The following is a 27,983-nucleotide window of genomic DNA, read 5'->3' on the forward strand; positions in this document are numbered from 1 at the left end:
AAAGTGGGGATTTCAATTCAAAGAATTTATAAATTCTCCAAGATATTTCATAACTTACACAACAGTTTCGTTGTTTTGTTGTTCAATATAACAAATTTGCTCATACAGTCATACTTTATAATACTTTGCAATCTGCAACACTAGAGTTCTTTGCATAGTGACTGTACTACAATTGTTTGTTCAGCTTGAATTGATAATATTATTGTTGGTGTTACGTCACAAAAAGAAATAATCTGGCAAAGAGTCAAAGAGTTTGTTGTTTGTTTTCTACATTCGTTCCAAAACCGTTGGCACGAGTCGTGTGTATGACCTTGAACCCAAGTGAAACAGCTGTTTTAACTTTTATACTTTCATTGTGAATTTCTGAATTGGAAACTGGATTTTTAAGGTATGTATTTATTTAATATCCTTTTTTAAGGCTGTATGGCTTAAGAACTGCCTGCCCTTGGGAACAAATCACAATCTGAATATATATTTGTATAAGAATTTAAAACTATTATTTTGCCTTTTCCTGTCCTAGACCAAAGGCATTTGGTGCACTTGTAACTTTAATTTTGAGTTTTCTTATGCTAATGTTTAAGTAGTGCTGGTAAATGAAGTGCACTTGAAATAAATTTATTTTGAATTTGAATTTAATGATGAAATCTGCATTAAATCTGTTGTGTAATGCAAAAATCTATAGAGGTAAAGTTTATCTTATTGCATATATGAACGGTGTATCTACTGAACCAAATTTGAAAATTCTTTTACTGCTAGAAAGCCACATTATTTGCGAGTATCATATAAGTATCATATAAGTAATGGCTAATGCTGAGCTGTAAACCCTTTCTGTTTGGTGTCACAGACAGTCATATAATATCTTAGATAGGATGTACTGTTTGTGACGCTAAAAAATTAATAAACTTATTTTCTTTCTTTCTTTCTTCTTTCTTTCTATATATATTTTATCAGTGTATTCTATCGGATAGTTTTAAATAAGCCTGACTTAGGTTTACACTATGTAAAGATTTACATACTAGCCAACACAATACGGGGACAAAATATTGCCTATGTAAACATTATAAAGTCCCAGAGGATGTTGCTATTTCACAATCTAGACTAGACATTTTCCTTTTTTCCAAGTGTATAATTGTTACTTGTTGAGCTTACTGTTATGTTCTATGTTAATATCAACTATCTTAGCACCCATAACACAAGCTACTCTGTATGCTTACTTTGGGGCTAGATAGTGATGTGTATTGTTTAAGTATATTTATTTATTTATAGATTAGTCAAGATAGTGGAAAACCCAAGGTTTGTAGAATAAACATGCCGCACAGTTTCACCTGGGTGTTTTGTGTTCCTGTAGAAATACGAGAATAAAATATTGTCTATAGCACTAGAGGATAGTATAGCTTCCCGACAGTGAAAGAATTTTTCAAATTGGCTTAGTAGTTTCAGAGCCTATTCAATGCAATTATACAAACAAACAACCCTACGATGAAATCTTTCCTCCTTATAATATAGAATTATTTATAGAATGATAAAAAATATAAAGCTGTTACATTGTTTTGAACAACAAGTATGATGTCATCCATCTAAGTTATATTACTTATCAGTTAATGATGTATGATAATCTTTGTAAGTGTTTTAATGGATTATTCATGCTATTTAAAATTAGCTATGATTTTTAATAATAAAAATGGTCTCTGTAGAAACTAATCTAAGTATTTTGTTTTTTTTTTTTGTACGGCCAATCTGCGATCAGTCCTAAGACTATAAACAAATATGTTGCGAGTGTCTTTGTCTTGTGGAGCTCGATCCTCATTAAGAGTCGGTGCTCATTTGGTGCATCCTGTTTTTAAATGTCCAGGTCGAGTATGCGTTTACGTTTAAGACGCCTCGGACAGTCATCAGTCAAGAGTCTGTTTGCCAAGATATTAGGATGAGTAAGGAGTCGCTTCTTGTATCTTTTGGCTAGCCCCCTAACTTCATCCTTTACTGTGCAAATTTGCAAATTATGATGTACTTCCTCATTCGTGATAAACCACGGCGAGTTGGCGAGCGAGGTGTATTTTGAATGGTTATAACCCTATGTGGCTTTTAAATCAGGAGATCTCGGGTTTAGGCTCTCGGTGGGGATGTTCTTTTTTTTTTTTAATTGATTACTATTGTGCAATCAGCTGCAACAGCTTTAAGCAAATTGCTTGTGGAAACTACATGGCTGTGAAATACTGAATTTTTCTTTTTTTGTAGAAATTCTCAGCTTTAAGTTGAAAAGTTGGTGGTGTTAGAGTTTGACTAATGAAAGTAGAAACTGAAATTGCCTGCCTAATTTAAAAATATGATAACTTCTAAGTTATCATATAAAATATCTACTTAGAGTTCTTACTAATACTGTTCTTTACCAATTTGAAAAAATTGCACAAGAAAAAAAAAAAAAATTAAAAATTCATTTAAATAAATTAAAAAAACATGCATTATCATACTTTACTTAAATAATTTGTTTGTGTAAAAAGCCTCAATAGTCGAAATGATAATGGAGACACATTGATAGCCAAGATGTGGTTGTTGTTCTTACTCCTAACCAGTGGCGTGCACTTCATACATGCATTAAAGTACTGCATACCCTAACAAATGTTTTGTTAATGCTTATCCAATGTGCATATGCCCAGTTTGGTTAAATTGTCTTACTAGTGCATACCCTGATCAAAAACCTTATGCACGCCACTGCTCCTAACAACATCTATTCAGACAAGATGGGTGGGGAATATTGGTCACATTTATAGAATACAGCAAATATTCTTTAAAAAAAATACAGCACAACGGGACTTATCCTACTCCTAACAAATTATCCCGCTTTCATTTTATATTGCATCATCACTTACCATCAAGTGAGATTGTAGTCAAGGGCTGTAGAGAATAAAATAAAAAATATATTGCTATCTTTTTCATTATGTTGGGACTAGGCATTTGTCTACTTCTCCTCTATTTGATAAAAAATATTACTAGAAGACTGGCTAAATATGGAACCATAACGAAAAAAAATACTTAGTCCTTCAAAGACTTAGCCACTCTGTTCAGTCTCTAGCTATTCCTCGCCATTCTTTCGGCAGGTTGTCTTCCATTTTTCCATTTTATTGTTGACTAGCGGACGCCTGCGATTTCGTCTGCTCTTAGACCTCTGTAATCCACCCCTTACAGTAGTATCGCTGTAAAAATGTAGTAACTTCTCCCGTTTTCCCAACATTTCCCTTCACTGCTCTGCTCCTATTGTTCGTAGCGTAATGAAAAGTATACTATAACGTGCCCAGGAGTATGAAGAATAATTGTACCAAGTTTCGTTAAAATCTGCTGAGTAGTTTTTGATTCTATAACGAACATACAGACAGACAAAAATTTTACTGATTGCAATTATTGCATCAGTATCGATCACTAATCACCCCTTGATAGTTATTTTGGAAATATATTTCATGTACAGAATTGACCTCTACAGATCTATACTAATATTATAAAGCTGAAGAGTTTGTTTGTTTGTTTGTTTGAACGCGCTAATCTCAGCAACTACTGGTCCGATTTGAAAAATTCTTTCAGTGTTAGATAGTCTATTTATCGAGGAAGGCTATAGGCTATATATTATCCCCGTATTCCTACGGGAACGGGAACCACGCAGGTAAAACCGCGCGGCGTCAGCTAGTTTATTATAAGTATAGACTAGCAGAAGTCACGCGGTTTCACACGCGTAGTTTCCTTTCCTGTATAAATACAGGAATAAAATATAGCCTATAGCACTCGGGGATAGTGTAGCTTCCCCACTGTCCAAGAATTTTTCAAATCGGTTCAGTAGTTTCGGAGCCTATTTAATATAAACAAACAATCAAATCTTTTCTCTTTATTAATAGATTAAAAAAAAGAAAGCCGATTAATATGTGAACGTAAACAAGATACAGAAGTCGTTGACCTGCGCGATAATACTTACGCGTCGCTATAAAAATGTACAATTGTGTGGGATAGCGGAGATATATTTATCTTCTTTGTACGGAGAGCCTGTAAACCCCAGACCTTCCTCATTGTATAAAAGCTGTAAGTTTGTCAGCTCATGCTACTACCATAAGTATGCACAGTAGCCAATAGGGATGATGACTAGGTGTGAATATATTGATTTTTATGATACATTCGGGTAAATAAAGTCAGTGTTAACTAATGTATACATAAAAAACAAAGATTGACTGGATATTTGCAAAATAAATAGGATTATAAAATTTCAAAATGTATTGAAAATCTTTTATTGTAATTAGATGAAAATTCATACAGTTTTAGCTTCCTTACATTAAATGTGACATTTTTCAATATATGAACTATGAATATAAACACACAAATAACAAAGATATTAGTAATTTAGTTTGACCGCCCATACATATCTAACGATCATTATGAACCTACGACGTCATTAAATCGTGTCATTTTGTATGGGGCGTGTTTCAGCGATCCGCGGCAGCGCCGCAAATCTGACCCTTTAAATCCCTGTAGCTCCGAAAGTAATGATCGCAGATACCCTGTTACTTTTACAAAATTGCTTTACTATTAGCATACTCCTAATTTATATACAATTTTAAAACTTTAACTATAAATGGATTTTGGACTGTGGTGGCTTTGGAGGTAGTAGGTTTTAAGGATCCAGACCTTCAACCGTCTAACCATAAAGTATATTTTTTTATATTTTTATCAGCATGTAATGATGATGAATGCATTGCAGGTCCAGCATGGACTCCTTCTTCAGTCTCTTCGACCCGTCAGACGGTCAGCAGCACAAACAAAAGAAAAGACATAAAAACGATCAGGACAACCAGCGGAAGAATCCAGACGCTCCTAAAGGTAACCGAGCTTCCTAAAAGTTCCTTTAAAAAAAAGATCTTTTGTAATTAGGGTAGCTGCCTCATTGGTTCAGTTGTTAGATATGCGGTTTTGGATTACAAATACTCTCGAGCAGCCTGTATATCCCCTCCCATATAAGGAGGCCTGGCTTTGTAGTAGGCCGTTGATATAGGCTAAAATTTATTAAAACACGATGCCGTAATGCATATACATATATAATTAATTGTGAGGATGAGTCGTAGCAAGAAACAACAGTTGCTCTTATGAAATACACTGTGTCATCATCATCATCATTATTATCAACCCATATTCGGCTCACTGCTGAGCTCGAGTCTCCTCTCAGAATGACAGGGGTTGGGCCAATAGTCCACCACGCTGGCCCAATGCGGATTGGCAGACTTCACACACGCAGAGAATTAAGAAATTCTCAGGTATGCAGGTTTACTCACGATGTTTTCCTTCACCGTTTGAGACACGTGATATTTAATTTCTTAAAATGCACACAACTGAAAAGTTGGAGGTGCATGCCCCGGACCGGATTCGAATTCGGACAACAACCATGTCTAATTATAATTTTATTATTTGTCGTCAGGCCGTCGCCGAGGCCGCCGCTCTCACGGCAAGAACGAGACCTTGCCCGAGGAGTCCTCATTCCTGTGCGAGCCGGCGCTCAGCAGCGAGATCCTGGTGAAGGACTGCAGCTACATCGAGAACTATATAGAGGTCAACAGGCATGATGAAGGTATGACATCCTCAGACATTGGATGGGGCTGGATGAGGGCGAACTTTTAGCAGACTCGAAAGTGATTTCAAAAATAAGAAAACTAATGTCAAACAAAGGTTAATTCACAACATTGTCAGGAAAACTTAATTAACAAATCAAACTGTAACCAAAATAAGACCCCAGAATGACAGAGAATGACCTTGAGTGAAGTCACGCACTTGTGAACGTTGTGTGTAGGGTTAAAGGATCCTTTGACTGTTAACAAACACTCCCCTTTTACAGATACAAAAGCTGACGGCGACAAGAAACCACGCAGACGGAATTCCGGACGTAAAAACAGGCGGAAAAAGAACAAAATCTCTCCCGCCAAAGACATGCTACCAAACACTGCGTGGCAGGACACCATAGACACAATAGAGACACAGACCCTAAACAACCAGTCTTCAATACCAAAAATATGCGACGAAAAAGTTGGCAAGAACGTCAACGATTTGAAATCCGATGAAGATTATAAAAAAACTAAAAGGAAAGACAATGTAGAGAAGAGGGAAAAAGATGGCTTCGACGATCGTGTGTACAATGTCATAGACAAGCTAGAGAAGGTCGGCATCAAGGAGGATATGTATCTGGCGGGGGATTTTAATGCAGAGGATTTGGAAAGCGACTTCTTCTACAGTTCGGATGATATGGACGAGTTTTGCGATGACACGTGAGTTATTTCACTTTTTTTATTTCTACAAAAAACATATTTAAATTAAGCCTAACAATGATGCAATACAAACTACAATAGGGATGATTTGACAGTTTTTTAAATTGTATATAAATTAAGAGTATGCTAATAGTAAAGCAATTTTGTAAAAGTAACAGGGTATCTGCGATCATTACTTTCGGAGCTACAGGGATTTAAAGGGTCAGATTTGCGGCGCTGCCGCGGATCCCTGAAAAACGCCCCATACAAAATGGCTCGAACTAATGACGTCGTAGGCAATGTAATGATCGTTAGATTTTAATGGGCGTTCAAACAAAATTACTAATATCTTTGTTATTTGTGCGTTTATGTTTATAGTTCATATATTAAAAAATGTCACATTTAATGTATGGAAGCTAAAACTGTATGAATTTTCATCTAATTACGATAAAAGATTTTTAATAGATTTTAAAATTTATTATCTCATTTATTTTGCAAATATCCAGACAATGATTGCTTTTTATGTATAAATTAGTTAACATTGACCTTATTTACCCGAATGTATCATAAAAATCAATATATTAAATATTAAAATTAAAAATTACACAAAGATGATTCTGGCTGTACGGTGTGATACCTTTGCCTTTTCCCCATGGGAAAGAATAAAGAAAAAAAAACACTTATCAGAAGATGGTGAATGTAGGCAGCATAGATTAACGGACGCCTACCACATAGTCCGCGTGGAATTCAGTTTTTTTATTGAATGAATGATATTTTATTCATGAAAATGTAGGTTTAACATGATGGTACATTTATAGAATTGAGCCTTTATACATTTTACCATAACTGGTGTATGAATTATCTTAAATAATTAAATACATTTGAACGAAAAAATAAAACTAAATTATTACAATGTCACAATTACAAAATAATAAGTTAGAAAATGTCCATGTCCATAAAATAATCTTGAATGTCATAATAACTTTTTTTAATAATAATTTATAAATTTTACATTTAAATACTGACCAGGGCATCTCTTTTAGACTATGAGAAAGTTTATTATATATTTTTATTGCCATACAAAAAACTCTTGGCATATATTGTCAATCTTGTGGGAGGTCTAACCAATTTATTTTTGCGGCATGTTCTCAGATTTGCGTTGTTGGTGTGAATAGAGAATAGACTAGGGTTTCTTTTTACAAAAAGAAGCATTTGATATATGTACTGACTAGGTAATGGAAGAATTTCAAGTTTTTTAAATAAGGGTTTGCAGCTATCCAAAAAGTGCGCTCCGTACATAGACCGAATACATGCTTTCTGACGTATAAATGCTCGATTAGCATCTACTGAATTGCCCCACAAGATTTTGTAAATCCTGTGGGAATGGATTGCTCAATAACCTTTACTATAATACAGTGAAAGCGTTCTTAAAATCTGTGCAGCTGTTCTAAAGATTAACCCGAACAAACAAACAGAACGACTGACAAAAATTTTAGACCCTAGGAAAGCCGAGAATGACCTTGAGTGAAGTCACGCACTTGTGAACGTTGTGTGTAGGGTTAAAGGGCCCCTTAAAAATTAAATGAAAATACACTTTCACAGTTGTACACCACAAAGAAACATACAATACAATACAAAAAATTAATAAAAAAAAATGCACAATAGGCGACCTTATCTCTAAAAAGCGATTTCTTCCAGGCAACCTAACGAAGAAAGTAATAATAAAAAAATATAAAGATATAGGCTAGGGTGTACAGAAGTAATATATAATATATAAAAGGAAATAAATAGCCCCTTGATAGTTAATAAACACTTCCCTTTTCCACTCAAGTTACTCTCCCCGCCTGTCCCAAGTAACCCATAAACCCATAAATAATACAACAAAAGATGTCGACGGCTAGAACGCCACGAGCACACTGAAGCCGACCGTACGACGAGCGCCTTATATCGCACTAGCTGACGCCGCGTGATTTTACCCGCGTGGTACCCGTTCCCGTAAGAAAACGGGGATAATATATAGCCTATAGCCTTCCTCGATAAGTGGGCAATCTAACACTGAATGAATTTATTAAATCGAACCAGTAGTTCCTGAGATTAGCGCGTTCAAACAAACAAACTCTCCAGCTTTATATATTAGTATAGATATAGATATCGTTCCCGCCAACCGATCTGTACCCCGCTCAAACTCCCCACTCTTTAAGTGTCAGACTATTATTTCCAACAATAGATTCTCATCTCCCTATCCCCAGGACATCAGATGCAGAGGATTCAGGGGATGAGTGCTATGGGAGTCTGCCTCCAGAGCCTCGCTTTGGTAATGTGGAGTACAAGCTGCAACTGGTGTCGCCCTGCGAGAGGAGGTTCCAGCATCTGGTCACACAGGTTGGTTCATATTGTTGCCAAGGACCTCATTGTGGGGGTCATAAGGTCCACAATAGGTTCACACAACAGAAAAGTTGAAGGTGCATGCCCCGGACCAGATTTGAACCCATACCTTCTGGAATCGGAGGCAGAGGTCATATCCACTGGGCTTAAACAAGGATATTTAAAAAAAATGCACATTAAAATACTAGTAGCACTATCTAAAGACATTCAACAAATTTATTCTCTAACTAGCGACTTCGTCTTTTGAATTTAGTTTTTCACATATCCCGCGGGAACCGTGGATTTTTTCGGGATGAAAAGTAGATTATGTGTTAATCCAGAGTAAAATCTATTTCCATTCCAAATTTCAGCCAAATCGCTTCAGTAGTAGCGGCCTTAAAGAGGAACAAACATACTTACACACAAACTTTCGCTTTTATAATATTAGTGTAATTGTAAGAAGGTTATCTCTGGATCTGCACAACCGATTTTAAAAGTACTTTCACCAATAGAAAGCTACGTTATTTGCGAGTGTCATAAGCTATGATTTACTCCGTGTTCTTACGGGAACAGTAGCTGTGTGGGTGAAATGTTATTCTAACATCAATAGTTTTGCAGTGCACGCCATGTAAATAAAACTTTTGTACACCTTGTGTTACATTATTGTAGTTTCAGGATAGATCACTATTTTTTTGTATATATAATATAGCCTATAGCCTTCCCCGATAAATGGGCTATCTATCACTGAAAGCATTTTTCAAATCGGACCTGTAGTTCCTGAGATTAACGCGTTCAATCAAACAAACAAACAAACTCTTCAGCTTTATAATATTAGTATAGAAGTATAGATTCGTAAAACGTTTTGCTTCAGAATTGCGTGGTGGCCGTAGGTATATCATAAGATCACAGTATTTCTACACTAACTAACTATAGTCTAGGTATATTATAGAAATACTGTGGTAATATGGTACTTAAAGCGTATAAAATAAATTACAATAATGAATATGTAGGAACATATGTGGATTTTCAAAAGGTAACCGAGTTGTTAGTACAAAACGCCCCTGCTGTTTACATAGATTAATCTGTTTCCAGCTGAAATGGCGCCTCCGTTCCGGTGGGGGCAGCGCGGTGTACGTGGTGGGGGTCCGGGATTGCGGAGCCCTGCGCGGTCTGCGCGCCGGTCCGCTGCGCGCGTCGCTGCGTGCGCTGCGCAGCATGGCCAGCGCTATAGGCGCCGTGCTCGCCAGCGCACGCGCGCGCCGGGTCGCGCCCAACAGAGCTGTCGCTGAGGTTTACATCAGGAAGGTAAGAGACGAATATATTAGCATTCCATGGATTCACTGTGCAGATGCCGCGATGACCGCGTGGTAGAGCGAAAAACACAAAGCAAAATCCGGACTTGTGACTACTGGATGTAGGGTTAAGGAATACCTTGACGATCGATCAACACTCCCCTTCTCTGCTCGTGTTGTTCTCCCTGCCTAGCCAAGAGAGACGAATATCTTAGCATTCCATGGATTCACCGTGCGGGTGCCGGGTCCATCGCGTGGTAGAGAGAAAAACTCCGAGCAGAGTCCCGGACTTGTGACTACAGGATGTAGGGTTAAGAAATTCCTTGACGATCGATCAACACTCCCCTTCTCTGCTCGTGTTGTTCTCCCAGCCTATCCAAGAGAGACGAATATCCTAGCATTCCATGGATTCACCGTGCGGTGCCGGGTCCATCGCGTGGTAGAGAGAAAAACTCCGAGCAGAGTCCCGAACTTGTGACTACAGGATGTAGGGTTAAGGAATTCCTTGACGATCGATCAACACTCCCCTTCTCTGCTCGTGTTGTTCTCTCTGCCTATCCAAGTGAGACGAATATCATAGCATTCCATGCATTCATCGTGCAGGTGCCGGGTCCATAGCGTGGTAGAAAGAAAACCAATGTGCCTATGCATAACTTTAAGCAATGTGTTAAAAAACATTTACTTAGTCGAGGTTACTACAACATTGATGAGTTCCTTAAAGGTAAAAGCGCTTGGAGGCCATTGGATCAGCTTCCACCTTCACACAGGAAATAAAACTATAAGAAATTGTAATTGTTATCAATTGTAAATTATAATACTGTATGACTTTTTCAAAAGAGCAACTGTTGAGTTTCTTGCCGGTATCTTCTCAGCAGAACCTGCCTTCCGAACCGGTGGTAGAATCTTTACAAATAGTCGACTGACGTGTCAAAAGTGCTTGTAAACTGAGCCTACTTGAAATAAATGAATTTTGAATTTTGAACTTTAATTTTGAATTTTGAAAAACTCCGAGCAGAGTCCCGGACTTGTGACTAAAGGATGTAGGGTTTAGGAATTCCTTGACGATCGATCAACACTCCCCGTTCTATGCTCGTGTTGTTCTCCCTGCCTGCCCTGCCAAATTTGATAATTTATAATTTTTTATAAATTTTGCATGTGTGTCCAGTTGGCAGACACGCAGCAGAGCGTGGAGCTGCGCGTGGCGGTGATGGGCGCCAACGAAGCCGGCAAGTCCACTCTTATAGGCGTGCTGACGCAAGGTTTGTTTTTCCATTATAGCTTTGCAGTATTTGCCATGGGATTGGCCATTTTGCCAATGGCTGTGCATCTTAGTGTGACGTGACGAGTAGCAGTGACAGTGATTGTACCATCATTTTGTGGTAGAGGAAACATCTGTAGCATGCCCCAGGACTTGTGACCTTCCCTTAAACCTACTCCGGTTTAAGGGATCCCCTTAAGATGCATCAACATTCACCATTCCTGCCCTACATGTTATCCTTGCCCACACTAAACAATTTATTATTTATTATTTATTATAAACAATAATTACAACACATTATTGCACAAAACCACTAAAACGATTGGCAGCGTGACGGTGTCTACGCTGCCTATCAAACAACTGTGAGCTCAAGTCATTAAAAAACCCTCTTAGTTATACCAACACTGATACCTCTCCTCAACAATAACATAAATAAAGCCTCAATAGCTCAACGGTAAGAGCGGTCGTACTCATCACCGAGGAGTGGTGGTTCGATCCCCGCCCCGTTGGTCTATTGTCGTACCCACTCCTAGCACAGTCTTTTCAGACTAGTTGGAGGGGAATGGGAATATTGGTCATATTAAAAAAAAAAGATATGGCAAATATTCTTTAAAAAAAAGTTATTTGAAGAAGATATAAATAATGAATGCTTTTCATCATTGCTTTTCATTACACATGATTGTAGTCAAGCGCAAACCTACCCAACATTAAAAAAAAATACTATTCAATAAACAAAAACGTCTTTAATGAATGTATTGGGCTTAAAGTCTTTTTTTGTTCGCAGGTGAACTGGACAATGGTCGAGGGAGCGCTCGGCTGAACATGTTCCGACATCTGCACGAGGTCAAGAGTGGTCGCACCTCGTCCTTGAGCCACGAGATACTGGGCTTCGACGCGCAGGTGTGCAGTGACCTTTATTTAACTAAAAAAAAAATACGCACGCTTGATTTCGAGAGTATACGCACTGCAAAGATGTGGAATGCTCTTCCAGCTTCTGTTTTTTTTTTTATTTTTTACAAGTGAGCCCTTGACTGCAATCTCAAGTGATGATGCAATCTAAGATGGAAGCGGGCAAACTTGTTAGGGGGAAAACGAAAATCTAAACCCCTTTCGGTTTCTACACGACATCGTACCGGAACGCTAAATCGCTTGGCGGTACGTCTTTGTCGGTAGGGTGGTAACTAGCCACGGCCTAAGCCTGCCACCAGCCAGACCTGGACCAATTAAGAAAATATCAATCGGCCCAGCCGGGGATCGAACCCAGGACCTCCGTCTTGTAAATCCACCGCGCATACCACTGCGCCATGGAGGTCGTCAAAAGGTGTTTGCCCCACCACCTACAATATGGGTATCAACAAGTCAAGAGTGAATGGGCATCGCTTACCATCAGGCATGCAGCTAAGCGCTTGCTTATACAAAAAAAAAAGTAACTTGGTGAATGCGTTACAAAAAGTGTAATCTGCCGAGAATTCAAGATGCGTGCTGCCATCTACAAGTATAGTGTAACAGTGTTTGTTTATTTAAACTACCAGTAGATGGCGTTTTTAGAGAACTTCGAAACAACGCCTGTTTGTACACTTCACTTTTTATTTATTTCTGACGAGTCCAAATCACTCTTTTTTTTTTAACCCCTGACGCAAAAAGGGTGTTATAAGTTTGACGTGTCTGTCTGGGGTATTATTGCTCCCGAACGGATGAAGAGATTTCAATTTATTTTTGTTTGTATTTAAGGTGACTTATGCGCGAGTGTTCTTAGACATGTTTGATGATAACCGGTAGAGCCGTTTATTAGTTGTGGGGGTGAAAGTGGAGAAGAACAACCGAATGTCTGCAAATATACTCGAGTGGGGCCTCAAATGAAAGCACACTGAAATGGATAATGATGATCGAGAGTATTCTTAGCTTCGTTTGATGAGAAAATTGGGACATAGAAATCTGATTGTTTATATTGATATAAAAATAAATGATTTCAATTTTAAAAATAAATAAACTTTTATGACATGACAGAAAGAATTTCTGGCAAAGTCTTTATTCTAGTTAATTTCATGAACTTTGGGGGTTTTTCAAAAATTTTCAATTTCATGTTACATCAGGGTAACGTGGTGAACTACGGGTGCTCGGAGCTGATGACAGCGGAGAGGATCGGCGAGAGGAGCGCCAAGCTGGTGTCGTTCCTGGACCTGGCCGGCCACAGCAAGTACCAGCGCACCACGCTGCACGGCCTCACCGGCTACTGCCCGCACTACGCCATGCTGGTGGTGAGTCCTCGTCATCATCAGCGTCATCATCATCATCTTCATCATCATCATCTTCATCATCATCATCATCATCATCAATGTCACCATCAATGTCATCATAATCATCATCGTCATCATCGTCATCATCATCATCATCATCATCATAGTCGTCGTCGTCGTCGTCGTCATCGTCGTCGTCGTCGTCGTCGTCGTCATCGTCATCATCATCATCGTCACCTGGAAAGTCCCCGCCCTTGGGCAATAGGCTAGTAGGCATGCCTGGGACGCGACAGTCCGTCGATACGACCGGTTGTATACCTGTAAATTGAGTGGGTAATCTACTCTGGTACAGTTTCTGCGCCCGCACAAACACCCTGGTGACGCTGCTGCCAACAATTCGCCTCTAATTCGATCAATTGACTATGGTATCATTGCTCATGGTTTTGTTCGCAGATCTCTGCCACGGCCGGCATAACGCGCATCACGGAGGAGCACATCGGCCTGCTGCTGGCGCTGGACATGCCGTTCTTCGCGGTGATCAACAAGTGCGAGCTGGCGCCGGCCGCCGTCGCGTCGGTGCTGCAGCGCCTGGCGCAGCTGCTGGAGTCGGCCAACAAGGTGAGCCACTGTAATAGTTGGTGCTCCTGTGTAACAGCTGGTGGTCCTCTGTCACAGCTGGTGGTCCTCTGTAACACTGCTGGTGGTCTACTGTAAGAGCTGGTGGTCCTCTGTAACGCTGCAGGTGCTTCTCTGTAACAACTGGTCATCTTCTATAATAGTTGGTGCTCCTCTGTAACGCTGCAGGTGCTCCTCTGTAACAACTGGTCATCTTCTGCAACAGCTGATGCTCCACTGTAACTTCTGGTGCTCCACTGTAACTTCTGGTGCTCCTCTGTAACAGCTGGTGGTTCAGTCACATGGTAGTGAGTGGATCACAGATATCAGAGCAACACTTAATATAGCATATTTTTTTATGACAAGTTGCGATCTTACCTGATCTCAACATCATCATCTCCTTACCCTTATCCCACTTAAGTGGGTTCGAAAAAATATGTCAATCTTTTCCATTCGTCTCTATTACTCGTCAACTCATCATCCACTCCTTTTACACACATGTCCTCTTTCACACAATCCAACCATCTCTTCTTTGGCCTTCCTCTCCTCTTATGTCCCTCCACTTGCACATTCAACATTTTTCTAGTAATATGACTTTCCTCCCTACGCATTACATGTCCATACCAAGCTAACCTTCTACTCCTCAATTTTTCTGTCACTGGCGCCACCTTCAGACTTCCTCTTATATACTCATTCCTTATTTTATATATTTTATCGATCTTACCTGATCTATTTGACGTCAAATGGGTGACAGTAAGCCACTGGATGCCGGCGGCTCAAGGCTTTGGAAGTCAATCTTAATCTTTTTATGAATTCCGTAGAAGAGATAAACTATATGAATTCGTATATAAATTGTCTTACGTTTGTTGTAGGAGCCGCTCCTGATAACGGACGAACACCTCGCGCGCAACTGCGTCGCGCCACAGAAGTCGATACTGGACGCCATAGACAACACCACAGACTCGGGGAAGGAGGACGAGTAAGTTTCCATAGACATAACATTGTCATAAGTATTCTGTTTGGTTTACTTACTGAAAATAATTAATTTTTATTTACTACGAGTAAGTGGTAAATCTCTCTGTACGAGATAGCCCAGTGGATATGACCTCTGCCTCCGATTCTGGAGGGTGTGGGTTCGAATCCGGTCCGGGGCATGCACCTCCAACTTTTCAGTTGTGTGCATTTTAAGAAATTTAATATCACGTGTCTCAAACGGTGAAGGAAAACATCGTGAGGAAACCTGCATACCAGAGAATTTCTTAATTCTCTGTGTGTGTGAAGCCTGCCAATCCGCATTGGGTCAGCGTGGTGGACTATTGGCCTAACCCCTCTCATTCTTAGAGGAGACTCGAGAGACTCGAGCTCAGCAGTCGAATTTGGTTTGATAATGATGAAGGTAAGGAAGGGTATAGATTCCTTATTACCCTCAATTACCCCCATTTGCAGCGTGGAGGTCCAGCGCGTGCCGGTGTTCCCGGTGAGCTGCGTGCGCGGCGCCGGCCTCAACTCGCTGCACGCATACCTGTTGGCGCTGCAGCCGCCTGGAGACAACGTGCAGCACAAGTCGGAGGATGTGAGTATAGGGGTCCCTTCCAGCTTACTCCTACTTTCACCTTTTTTTAATGTAAATAGGCTCGCGTTTGACCTTGATATAACCTGATGGTAAGTGTAGATACAGTCAGATGGGACACGCTTGCCTAGAAGGTGCCTATTCACTCTTGTTTTGAAGATACCCAAGTTGTAAGATTCAGGAAACACAGACTTGGGAAGGGTATTCCAAACCTTAGCCGTACGTAAAAGAAAGAAGACTCAAAGCGTTTTGTACGGGTCCTAGGGACATCTACAACATAGGGAAATCCCACCCGATGTCTTGGCGATGGTAAAAATCTATACACCTGTTCCGATCACCGACAGTATTGAGCTTCTAGGTATTACAATATCGTCCAAGCTCAACTTCCAACCAAGAAAACATTCCCTTCTTGTTCATTGAGTCCAAAACAGCTGCTAAAAAGTTTGGTATCCTCAATTCTTCTTATTCTACAAGAACAGCTTCTTACTCTATGCCAAGCTCAGGTTCCTTAGTGCATGGAATACTGCTCCCATTAATGGGATGGATCAGCCAAATACCTGCTCGCTGCTCTGGACTCTGTGGATTGCCGAGATAGAAGGCTCACGATAACGAGACGTTAACTAGTGCCAAATTGCAATCGTTGGGTACATCGCCGAAAAGTTGCCTGTCTTTCGATTTTCTGCAAATTTTATTTCAAAGTGTGCGCCCAAGGAACTTTTCGATCTAGTTCCTTCCTCACCTTTTCACCTTAGAACTGGCATCGCAGAGATCTGCATCCATACGTACTTGATGAACATAATATATTGAAGTGTTTTGTAATGTAAAATCAAACGAAAACAGTTTTCGTGCCAATTTATTATCACCTAGAATTTCATTAAAAATAACATAACTGTTGCTATTTCCCCAGGAGACGTGCGAGTTCCAGATCGACGAGATCTTCCACGTAGGGGACTCTGCGGGGCCCGTGGTGGGGGGGTTGCTCGCGCGGGGACAGTTGCATGAGGGAGACAACCTCATCATAGGTATGTAGCCGTCTCTCACTATTTTACTACTCCACGTGGTGGATTTTGCGGGACCTATAGTGGGGACGGAGTAACCTCATTATAAATGCTTAGCTATATTTTACTATTGATGTTCCATGTGGGGACCCATGTTGGGGGACGGGACAACCTCATTATAGGTGCTTAGCTCTATTTTACTACTGAAGATCATCCACGTGTATTTTGTGGGACCCATGGTGGGGGACAGGACAACCTCGTTATAGGTGCTTATATATCTATCTCGAACTGTTACTGCTGAAGGCCTTTGTGGGGGACGTGGCTGACCATGCTCTATCCTTCTCACTCTTATTGCTAAAGATGTTCATCGTTGACTTCACGGAGACCAGTGTGGTCAGGGGCTTTCTCTCACTCTGTTACTACTGAAGACTTTCAACATTGCGTGAAGGACTTTCTAGCTGGTGGGAGGCTTCGGCCGCGGCTAGTTACCACCCTACCGACAAAGACGTACCGCCAAGCGATTTAGCGTTCCGGTACGATGTCGTGTAGAAACCGAAAGGAGTGTGGATTTTCATCCTCCTCCTAACAAGTTAGCCCGCTTCCATCTTAGATTACATCATCACTTACCATCAGGTGAGATTGTAGTCAGGGGCTAACTTGTAAAGAATATAAAAAAAAAGGTATTTTGAGGGACCCATGATGGGAGAAGGGACAAGCTCACAGGTATGTAGCTTTATCCTTGTATGAAGTAGGAGACTTCGCAGGGCGATTTGTGGATCTACATTGTAGGCATGAAGTTCTTTCTCCCTTTCGTTCTCTTTACTGCTAAGAGATGTGGATAAGTCCGCTGGACCTCTGCTAAAAAAATATATATCTTTGTTTCCAGGGCCTCTAGACACTGGAGAGTTTGTCGAAATATCAGTCAAGACCATATACAGGAACCGGGTGCCATGCGGCAGTGTGAGGGCCGGTCAGAGCGCCTCCCTGGGCTTGAGCCACTACCCGCCCAACCTGAGGCAAGGCATGGTGTTACTGGCTATACCCGAGAAGTATAGAAGCGGGGACTATGTCAGACCCAGCTTCGGGGGATGTCCTCCTGGAAAGTGCAAAGGAAAGAAGGTATATCTTACTTTTGAATGGTTTTATTTAGCTTTGTCAGAGTCAGTAGAATGACTTCTGGTGCAGAAAAAGGTTGCAAGAACAAGAGCGCTTGGCAGGATCACTCTGTAAGGAGTTTAGCGACTAAGATGGTGATGTTTTGGGCAAAAGAGATGGGATATGGTCCCATGAGGGCTGGTCAGAGTATGTCCCTGGGTTTGAGCCACTATCTGCTCAACCTCAGGCAAGGCATGGTGTTACTGGCTATACCAGAGAGGTATAAAAGCAGGGACTATGTCAGGCCTAGCTTTGGGGGATGTCCTCCTGGAAGGTATAAAGGAAAGAAGGCATGTCTTATATCTAAATGGTTTTATTTAGCTTTCTTTGAGTCGGTAGAATGGCCAGTGGTGCAGGGAAAAGGATGCAAGAACAAGAGCGCTTGGCAGGGTCTCCAATGTGCTGGACTGAGCAAAACCGTTTTCAATGGTTTGTTTGAGTCAATAGATCAATTTGTAGTGTAGGGAAAGGTTGTTTGCTCCATGAATTTGGTAGGAGAACTATAGTACAACAAGAATGGCAACGAATCATAAAGCTAGTCACTACCCCTAAAGTGACGGCCATAACCACTCTGTGAGGAGTGTAGCGATTAAGATCATGATGTTTGGGTTGGGACCTGATTTGGTTGCCTCCTTGAGCTTAATAGTGTATGGATAACATTAGTTTTTTTTTTAAATCTGGCTTTACGACTCTTTTGAGCCTAATCATTAGTTAACAAGCTGATTTTGTTTCAGGCAATAGAAACGGTGCACTCATCGCAAACTGTTGAAAAGAATCGCAAGAACGCTCGGAGACAGAACAAAAATATCCTCCAAGACATCGCCAACGTGCAAAACAACTTCACCAAGATCATAGACAAAAACATACACAAGCTGAGCAAAGACAAACCTTCCAAAGATAAGGACAATATAGACAAGGATTCCAAAGAAATACGCACAGCCAACATAAGCAACATTGATGCTGTCAACCTACAGAATTTGACCATAGACAAAAATTCTCAAAACAAAACGAACATAGACAAATTAATCATAGACAGACAACCCATAGATAATGTACAAAGAAGCATAGACAAAAATTCTAAAATATATATGTCAGATTCAGATGATGATGTCAAATATGGCAAGGGTGTGATAGACTGTGATGATACTGTGATAGATCGTGATGGAGCTTGCGTTTGTGATGATTTGGTGTTATTGGAAGATCCTAATGATCCGAGAGGGTGTATTTATTTCCAAGTAAGTATTATCGAGTACACAAACGCATACATTCACACTAACAATGTTTTTTTTTCAATTATTACTTTTGTCTACTACAGTACATTTTATTAAGTAACATTAAACTAATAATTATACAACTTAACAGCCACAATGTCCTACAAATTGCATGGTACATTATCTCCTTCCGACTCAACATTTTTTAGTACCTGGTAACCCAGTTAGCTACCAGAATCAAGAATTTTCGTAAATAAAAAAGTTGAGCGTTTCATCACGATAAAGCTACTAACGGAAAATCAACTTAATAGTAAAAATGTTTAATGGATCCTGGGCTATCGACGGACGGACTATATTTATTTACTAGCTGACGCCGCGCGGTTCCCGTTCCCGTGAGAATACGGGAATAATATATAGACTTCCTCGATAAATGGGCTCTGAAAGAATTTCTCAAATCGGACCAGTAGTTTCTGAGATTATCTCATTTAACCAAACAAACTCTTCAGCTTTATAATATTAGTAAAGATTACATGTATTTCCAGGCGTCGGTGCATGTACTACGTCACTCCACTGCCATATACCCCGGCTTCCAGTGTTCCGTACACGTCGGGAACGTTCGACAGACGGCCATTATTGAGGTGACTATACACTAAAACCTCAGACCAATCACATATGGACTTTACCCCTGTCAGTACATGATCAACGATCTAATGCGATTAAAAAAAGTCCCTATTAAATCGACAGTTCATAGTTGTAATTGTGTTTGTCTCTCTCTGTAAAATACTTTATTGTGTAGTTGAAAAAACAGTCAATAACTTTTAGTTTAGTAGAGTACCTTATCTAAGCTCGTTTTCTTAACAAATTGACAGACAATTTTGTTCGTGAATTTGGGTGCGATACTGGTCTTTATGTAATTAGTCTGAGACTAATGGAGATAGGAAAAATGTATGTTTTTAATAAAAAAACTTAAATGTGACAACTAGTAAAGGAAACTTGCTTGACGTAAAGGCACAGATAACCTATAGAGTATAGACCATATCCATAAATTAATATATATTTATATTATTTATATAAATTAATAATATACTAAAAATCTCGTGTATTTGCTATATTACTCCATTTGACGGCCTCCGTGGCGCAGTGGTTTGCGCGGTGGATTTACAAAACCGAGGTCCTAAGTTCGATACACAGCTGGGCAGATTGAGATTTTCTTAATTTGTCCAGGTCTGGCTGGTGGGAGGCTTCGCTGGTGGCTAGTTACCACCCTACCGGCAAAGACGTACCGCCAAGCGATTTAGCGTTCCGGTACGATGCCGTGTAGAAACCGAAAGGGGTGTGGCTTTTCATCCTCCTCCTAACAAGTTAGCCCGCTTCCATCTTAGACTGCATCGTCACTTACCATCAGGTGAGATTGTAGTCAAGGGCTAACTTGTAAAGAATAAAAAAAAAAATTTGAATCTTAGTTGTAAAAATATTCGCCTTCAGGGAGAATAAGCTAAAAACTATGATATATTTTTTTACATTCTTATAGAAAAATCAATTTAGGACTATTAATCAAATTAAAAAAAAATTCAAACGACTTCAAAAACACAAAAATAAACTAAAAAGTATCGTAATCGCATGTGCTACCTTCTGATCACTTTGAAGGCGGTGCCAAGCCAGTGACATATTAATTAAAGCCGTTTCTAAAAGAACCACGGGAACTTGAGTTATTGCATTATTGTGTTGGTACCACCTTCAAAGTGATCACAAGGTAGCACACACGATGTTATTTTTCGTATAATTTTCGCATATTTCTGTGATTTTGAAGTCTGTTTAATTTATTTGTTTCAAAAAGATTTTATTTTTCTGTCTTCAGTGTGCGCTAGCATTTTTTTAAACATACGCGATGAATTGTGAACCTTCTCCTTTTTTGAAGTCGATTAAAAAATGTCAACTAGCCTATTTTGATACGAGTCAACCTTATTCCTCAGGGAATAATGTCCCCCAACAACGTGCTGCGGGCGGGGGAGGCGGCTCCCGTCATGTTCCGGTTCGCGCGCTGCCCGGAGTACCTCGTGAGAGGCAGGAGGTTGCTGTTCACTGCGGGGCTCGGCACAAGGTGAAGTGACTCTTATTTCTATTGTCTTAAGGTCTCGATTTCTCTGGGTATCACATCATCCAATTTTTTTTTTATAAATTTTTAATAGTGTTTTGTCTATACTAATATTATAAAGAGGAAAACTTTGTTTGTATGTTTGTTTGTAATGAATAGGCTCAAAAACTACTGGACCGATTTTAAAAATTCTTTCACCATTCGAAAGCTACATTATCCACAAGTAACATAGGCTAAATTTTATTTTGGAAAAAATAGGGTTCCGTAAGATATTTGGGTTTTTGGGACACAAGGTGTAAAAAATCAACCAGAAAAGTAGTGTAGGGGTAGGTAGGGGTAGGATAGGGGTAGTTGAAAGTTTACATCAACCAGAAAAGTAGGGTAGGGGTAGGATAGGGGTAGTTGAAAGTTTACATCGAGTTTCACGCGGACGAAGTCGCGGGTGTCGGCTAGTATTTTATATTTATATTGACATTGTTAAAAATTAAAAAAAAAGGAACTCGTAAATAAATGAGAGAAAATCCAATAATAATAATAATACCAATAAAAAATACTCCATCTTATTTCTTTAGTTTCTGTGAACAGATTTTATAACATAAGAATTTATTTCATTATTTAGAAACATAAGAAGCCATCTTTCTTGAAATTACTGATTTCGTGTCGTACTGACTCTGACTGAGAGTGTGCTTGTATTATTTATGAATTCTGTCTTTGGAGCGGCTAAGACACTGTCGTATTTCGGACGCTCCATCTGTATATTATTGATTAATCTGTGGTTAGAGTATACTGAATGATATTGTCATATTTTCACTGGAAAAATAATATTTATTATGTTTTTTCTTTTTTTCAGAGGAATCGGTCGAGTCACGCAAACCTTCCCCTATGTTCCGTGAAGATGAGAAAAATAACTTTTGGGATTAAATTTAAAAAAAAAATAACCAACCATGAGTCATATCTGCCTCGTTGACACTAACTTTTGTGTCTACAGGACACTTTACGACTTGTCTAGGGAATGACAATTTGGACAAAGAAATTATGGATATTAAAAAAAAAAATTAACCAATGCTAAATAATAATTACCAATATGTGACAAATAAAAACTAACTATTGTGTCTACAGGACATTTTATGTATTTTATGGGAATAAGAATTTCGACGTACAAAGTATGAATACATAACTGAAAAATAAATCAACCATGAGTCCTATTTGACCAATTGGAGGTAACTTTTGTGTCTACAGGACACTTATGTCATGTCTAGAGAATATGAATTTGGACAGACAAATTATAAATGTATAATTAAAAAAACAATCTACAATGATCATATTTCATTAATTGATGCTAATTTTTGTGTCTACAGGACATTTTTATTTCTTATTTAGGACACGACAGTTTGTTAAGAGTAATTATTATTGTTTTGGGATTGAAACAAAGATTTTATATTATTAAATATGTCACTAACTCTTTTTTTTTATTTTATACTATTAAATATGTCTTATAAATTATTTATTATTATTTCTTTTTTTTACTTTCGTTCTAAACTATGACATTGTTAAGAACGAAAGTAAAAAAAAGAAATAATAACCAAAATATTTTCTACAATGTCGAGTTGTGTGTTCAGGAAGTGTAAAAACTATATATGCACAAATATATAATGTAAGTAAACACAAAGTTCTTCATGTGTGCGCTCATTGGAGTATCTAAATGCGGATCAGTTTTTGCGATGATTTTGTAGGCACGTAACATATCTAATAGTGTAAAATCGTTGGGTAGAAGTGATTATTTATCCATAGACAATCGTATGTGTGTGAATTATATACAACTTATAAAACTAACTTTTGTGTCTTTAGAACACTTTTGAACCGACTTCAAAAAAGGAGGAGGTTCTCTTTACGTACGTTTTTTTTTTTTAATGTTTGTTATACTAATCTAACATATTATCTAAGTCAGTCAAGTAAGCAATTTTGATCGGGAAATTATTATATTTTTCTTATGAGATTGAAATTATTTAATTGTACTTGTATGTATTTCGCGTTATAATTCATTGACACTAATTTTCGTGTCTACAGGACACTTTTGTGTCTTTCGGACAAGGATATAATTAATATTCAAAGTTTGATCACTAATATTATAGATTAATTACTACTATCTTGAAAAGTTCGTGTAGGTAGTGAATTTAGCTTTCGTATGGAAGTAATTTTTTTACTATATGAAAAAAATGTTTTATTTGTTTGTTTTATTTGAGTAGCTAAATGATGAATAATTTAAAAGTATTTTTGAAGTAGTTTAGGAGTAAGATGATTAATTTAAAAAATAAATGAAAAAACTATATACTGTTTGAGGGAAACATTAATTTAAGTTGACAAAAAAAATGGTTAATTTTAAGTTATTATGTGATATTTTTATTATGTTATTACAATACAATAATATTCGAATCTTATTGTCATGTGTGAATTATGGTTTGCGGTGTCTAGCTAAATATGAATCCGTGATTTATTATTATATAGATAATTGTGATTGAATAAATGTTAATTTTGGTAGAGTCGGATGCAATATTTATGACGTCGAAATATGATGCGGATATCGCTACGCGCAGCTTGGCTACTTCGTTCGTAACACTCCCAATGATCCGCGCGGGCCGGGGGGCGTATAGCGATGAATGAAAAACCCACGATTGGTGCACATCACTTCCCCGCACGCACGATTTAACACCCACGCAGTCTTTCCCCCCGTCGCCCGCATATCATGGGAGTGTCGTCAACGAATATGCCAGACTACAGTGTGGGTGGGCAAGGGGATTTGCCCTTCCGCCGCGCCACTACGTAACCGGTGATACCTAAAATTTGTTCTGAAACGTCTTGTTGAATCCGACTATAAGTTTCGCTTAAGCTATGTCACTGTTACGCTTGGCCACGATCTCTTTTGATGGTAAGTGATGACGTTTGAAACTTTAAAATAAGTTATTGTAAACTAACACTATTTTAGTATTTAAATATGAAATCATTAGATATATTAACTGTGGAGATATAGCCGGGAATAGTTATTGGCAATACGTCAATTTGAATTTTTTTTATCTCATGAATCTTATGTGAGTCAGAAGTGGATTTAAAAAAAAAAATTTAAAACCACAGAGAATGAGAAAAACATATACTATTACTATAATTTTCTAAGTAGAATAAAAATTTAGATATTCTAATAACAGATTTTTGCACAATTAACGAAATAAACATAGTCATTAAATTAAAAAAAATAGTTCTTTAAACTTTTTGACTTTATAAAAAAATTTACAACTTAATACAAAAAAAAATATTATAAAATAAAAAAGTCTTTTGTATTGCTTTCGCTTTAAAACATTTTATTTGGTTAATATGGCAACATTATAATTATATACACGTAGACAAAGAAGTAAATAGACGCTACCGTATACCGCGCATTTTCGCATAAATTAAGAAAACGAAAATAGTTCGGAGTGTTGACAAAAAAAAAATTAGGTGTAGATTAGTATCAGTTGTCTATCACCTTCTCTGTCTACGTTATACAACCAAAATGTAAGGTTAAAATTATCAGTATTGTACAACCGATAAGTAGGTAGATTATTTTTTTAAGTGGTCAATCATCTTACTATTTGTTCTTATTTTGCAACAACTCTGTGCTAGTTTTTTTTAATAACTTGAGGTTTTTGTCTTTTACAATAACTGAGTAGTTATTTTATTATTTATTAAAATAAAAACGAACCTGTCGATTTTTGTACTAATAAAGTTGATTCTTTTAGGCCTTATAAGAATCTCTAAACATTACAGTCTAGAGTAAATAACATCTTCTAGGCAAGGAAGCTTATAACAATGGGGTCCCCTACGCAAAAACTAGGGGTTTTATGAGTTTCACATGTCTAACTCTTTGTCTATCTACGTGACCTCGTCGTTCTTGAATGGATGAACCGTTTTTTATTTAGTTGCTTTTGTTTGAAAGATTTATATTCTGTGTTTTAGGCTTTGTTTTATAAAAAATGATTTAGCCATTTAATAGATAGGGGGACAAGAAGATAAACCTTTGGAACCTTTAAATTTAATTGGAACCATTCAAAAGTGTGATTTATATATTTGTGTGTGATTTATATATTGTGTGTTTGTATCAATTGAAAGGATTTAATTTTTGTATTACAAAATGTGTTTTTTGAAGGGGAGGGGAAGGGGATGAATTTACTGTATTTACTGAGCATACTCGAGTGGGTATTTATAATGAAAGGATTGATTTGGTAATCTATTACTTTTTTTTTGATACATTTAAATTTGATTTCCATTTAAATTTTTCTGTTATGATATGACTTATGACCACAGATTAAAGAATAATAGGCAGATAGACCGCACGGAACACGACGGTGTCGTAGCCGTTCCAAATACAAAATAAAAAAATGAATACATTCTCGAGTCAGTACGACACGAAGCGTCGCATCAGTAATTTTCAATATTATTCAAGAAAAATGGCATCTTATTAAATATTTTAAAACCTGTTCACAAAAAGTAAAGAAATAAGATGGAGTATTTTTTTATTGGTAATTATTGATTATTATATTAATTTACGTAATTGTTGTTAGTGTTAAATTTTGAAATACAAATTATGAAAAAAGTATATGGGAATGTCAAGGAAACGCGTGACGTTTGGGGTTTTATGGGTTTCACCACGCTGCTTGTAAAGACTCATTCTGGATCATCTTTATTCTGTGGTATTTATTATAAAGAATTTCAGTCGAGTCATTATTATAGTTAGAAATTAATTTCTTTTGGGGGTTTTTCAAAATTATTATGTATAGTATTTATTAAAGTAAAACTTCTCTTGACTTGTGGAGTATTTGATGAATGTTACGAAATGTGTAATCGGGTGAGGCGAACGGACGTCGAGCCAAAGAAGTTTTACTTCAGTTGAATGGTTTAGAGCACACACTGTTTTTTTCTTTTTTCGCACTTCCAACGACTTACGGTTCTAATTACTAACTAAATACTAATTATATAACAAATATCTAACTATTAGGCAAATCTATTGAGAATTTTGTGAGCACATTTATAATAATATAATAAAATATTCTACAACATTCAACACTGTTTATTTTCTTCATTTCCATTCCTTTTAATTACATTTATATTTAGTACTAGCGGACGCGTCCGCCCTTAGGCCCCCTAGTTTACGGAATATGGGGATGAAATATAGCCTACGTAACTCGCTGATAATGTAGCTTTATAATCAGAATGGTTATACGCTTTGTACCACAGAACAAAACTAACGTTTTATGTACTTATATACTAAACTTATTATCGGAACCAATAATAAATCATTTAGGCAAATCCCGAAGAGTAGTTATCTACGGAGATGCATCGCCGAGTGAAACTCACACAAATTGGCATTGGAGCTGCTACAACAATGAAACATCGACTGTTTATACACAAAGGCGTTAGATCATTGATGTTATACTTTGACAGAGAGTAATGTTTAGCGAGGCAGGTCCTCTATATATTTTGTCTGAAGCAATCCGTGTAGGTTATAGTTTTAGGGCAGCCATTCCGATAATAAGGCCTAGTTCGGACTTCAGTATTTTAGTCGAGTACGAACAATTTTTGGATCTACCGCAATGACCTCTTTTAATAAAAGGACGCACTATCATGTAGAAAATTTCACTTAAAAACTGGCCAATTTTGCTTTGACAGTTTTAGAATTATTGGTTAAGAAAATTATACCTATAAAGGCCTTCAAATATAGTCCAATATTCAATAAAATCCCAAATACAGAGCAAATTTTACCTTAAGGATTGAGTTTAAGGCTGAATTTGCAAATGCGACTACTTGATTTGAGTGCCAAGAAGTTGTGTTTGGCACTCATTGAGTGGGGACATTTATTGGTCGCTAATTGTACATCTACTTTTTAATAGGAAATCGATGATTTACCGCCCAAAAAAAGAGCAGTGAAAAATATATTTTATTGGTATTAAATATTTTTGCATCCAACGGAACTGTGCTACCCTCTTAATATCCTCCAGCCGCTGGATGCTGGCGGCTTGAGATCCTTGTACTTGGAAGTTCATACAAGAAGATTATTATCAATAAGATGATGATGTAATATTTTCGATGTGTGAGTTTACCTCGTCCCCTTCAAAAAATTACAATTCTGTTCGTTAATTTAGGTGCGATTCTGGTTCTTCTTTAATTGGTCTGAGATGCAAAACTACTTGCACAAACTACATGCATCATGTAAAAGCACTTAAACAAGTGTATCAAGTTATCTATGGTCAGAGTGTGCCATAAACTAAACGACAAAGGAAGGTTTAACCACAGAATCTTAAACAGAAAAGGAACAGATTATATAAGTCATAGATTTATAAAGTCTATGATTTAAGTTGACTGTTGAGGTGAGTAGGGATGGGCAAGTAGATAAAATATATCGATATATATCGTATCGATAGTTAGTCGATAAATATCGATATTTCTATATATTTTGCCCAAGAAACCTCTACCAATTTAATAAGCACTGTCAAAAGTACGTACGTAGTAAGTACTACCTATTTATTAAGCACTGGCTTCTAACAGTACAATTCATAGACGTTGTAGGGCCACCCCCAGGGGATCATTCAACGGTTGAGTGTCAAATTCTCAAACAAATAAAAGTTAAATTCGACACTCAGCGGCTGAATGAACCCCTGATGGTGCCCCTGCAACGTCTATGAATTCCACTGTAAGACCTTCAGTCTTCACTGCACAGACCACAAACGGGGCATAGACATGTTCCATGACAAATGTATTCATTTCTTCGTTTTTGATATTTGAAAATAAATATCGAAAATCGATATATCAAAAAAAATCGCCGGTATGTATCGATTATTTTCGAGAAATATCGATATTTTGATACATCGATTTTTTTTGCTCAAGCCTATAGGTG

At 37.9% G+C, this 27,983-nt stretch overlaps 1 protein-coding gene across 1 annotated transcript; it reads left to right on the top strand.

The window, feature by feature from the left end:
* On the top strand, positions 1 to 26,153 carry LOC112046145 (GTP-binding protein 2). Its single transcript, XM_024082656.2, has 18 exons — positions 1 to 388; positions 4,736 to 4,854; positions 5,447 to 5,596; positions 5,861 to 6,287; positions 8,516 to 8,648; positions 9,723 to 9,935; positions 11,088 to 11,181; positions 11,965 to 12,080; positions 13,274 to 13,438; positions 13,871 to 14,035; positions 14,905 to 15,011; positions 15,479 to 15,605; positions 16,510 to 16,624; positions 17,487 to 17,719; positions 18,490 to 18,990; positions 19,509 to 19,604; positions 20,940 to 21,067; positions 21,912 to 26,153. The coding sequence occupies exons 2-18, from the start codon at positions 4,743 to 4,745 to the stop codon at positions 21,952 to 21,954; spliced, it is 2,925 nt and encodes a 974-aa protein (XP_023938424.2). The 5' UTR covers positions 1 to 388; positions 4,736 to 4,742; the 3' UTR covers positions 21,955 to 26,153.
* The last annotated feature ends 1,830 nt before the right edge of the window (positions 26,154 to 27,983 follow it).

This window comes from Bicyclus anynana, chromosome 27, assembly GCF_947172395.1.
Source record: "Bicyclus anynana chromosome 27, ilBicAnyn1.1, whole genome shotgun sequence".
NCBI classification, from domain to species: Eukaryota; Metazoa; Arthropoda; class Insecta; order Lepidoptera; family Nymphalidae; genus Bicyclus; species Bicyclus anynana.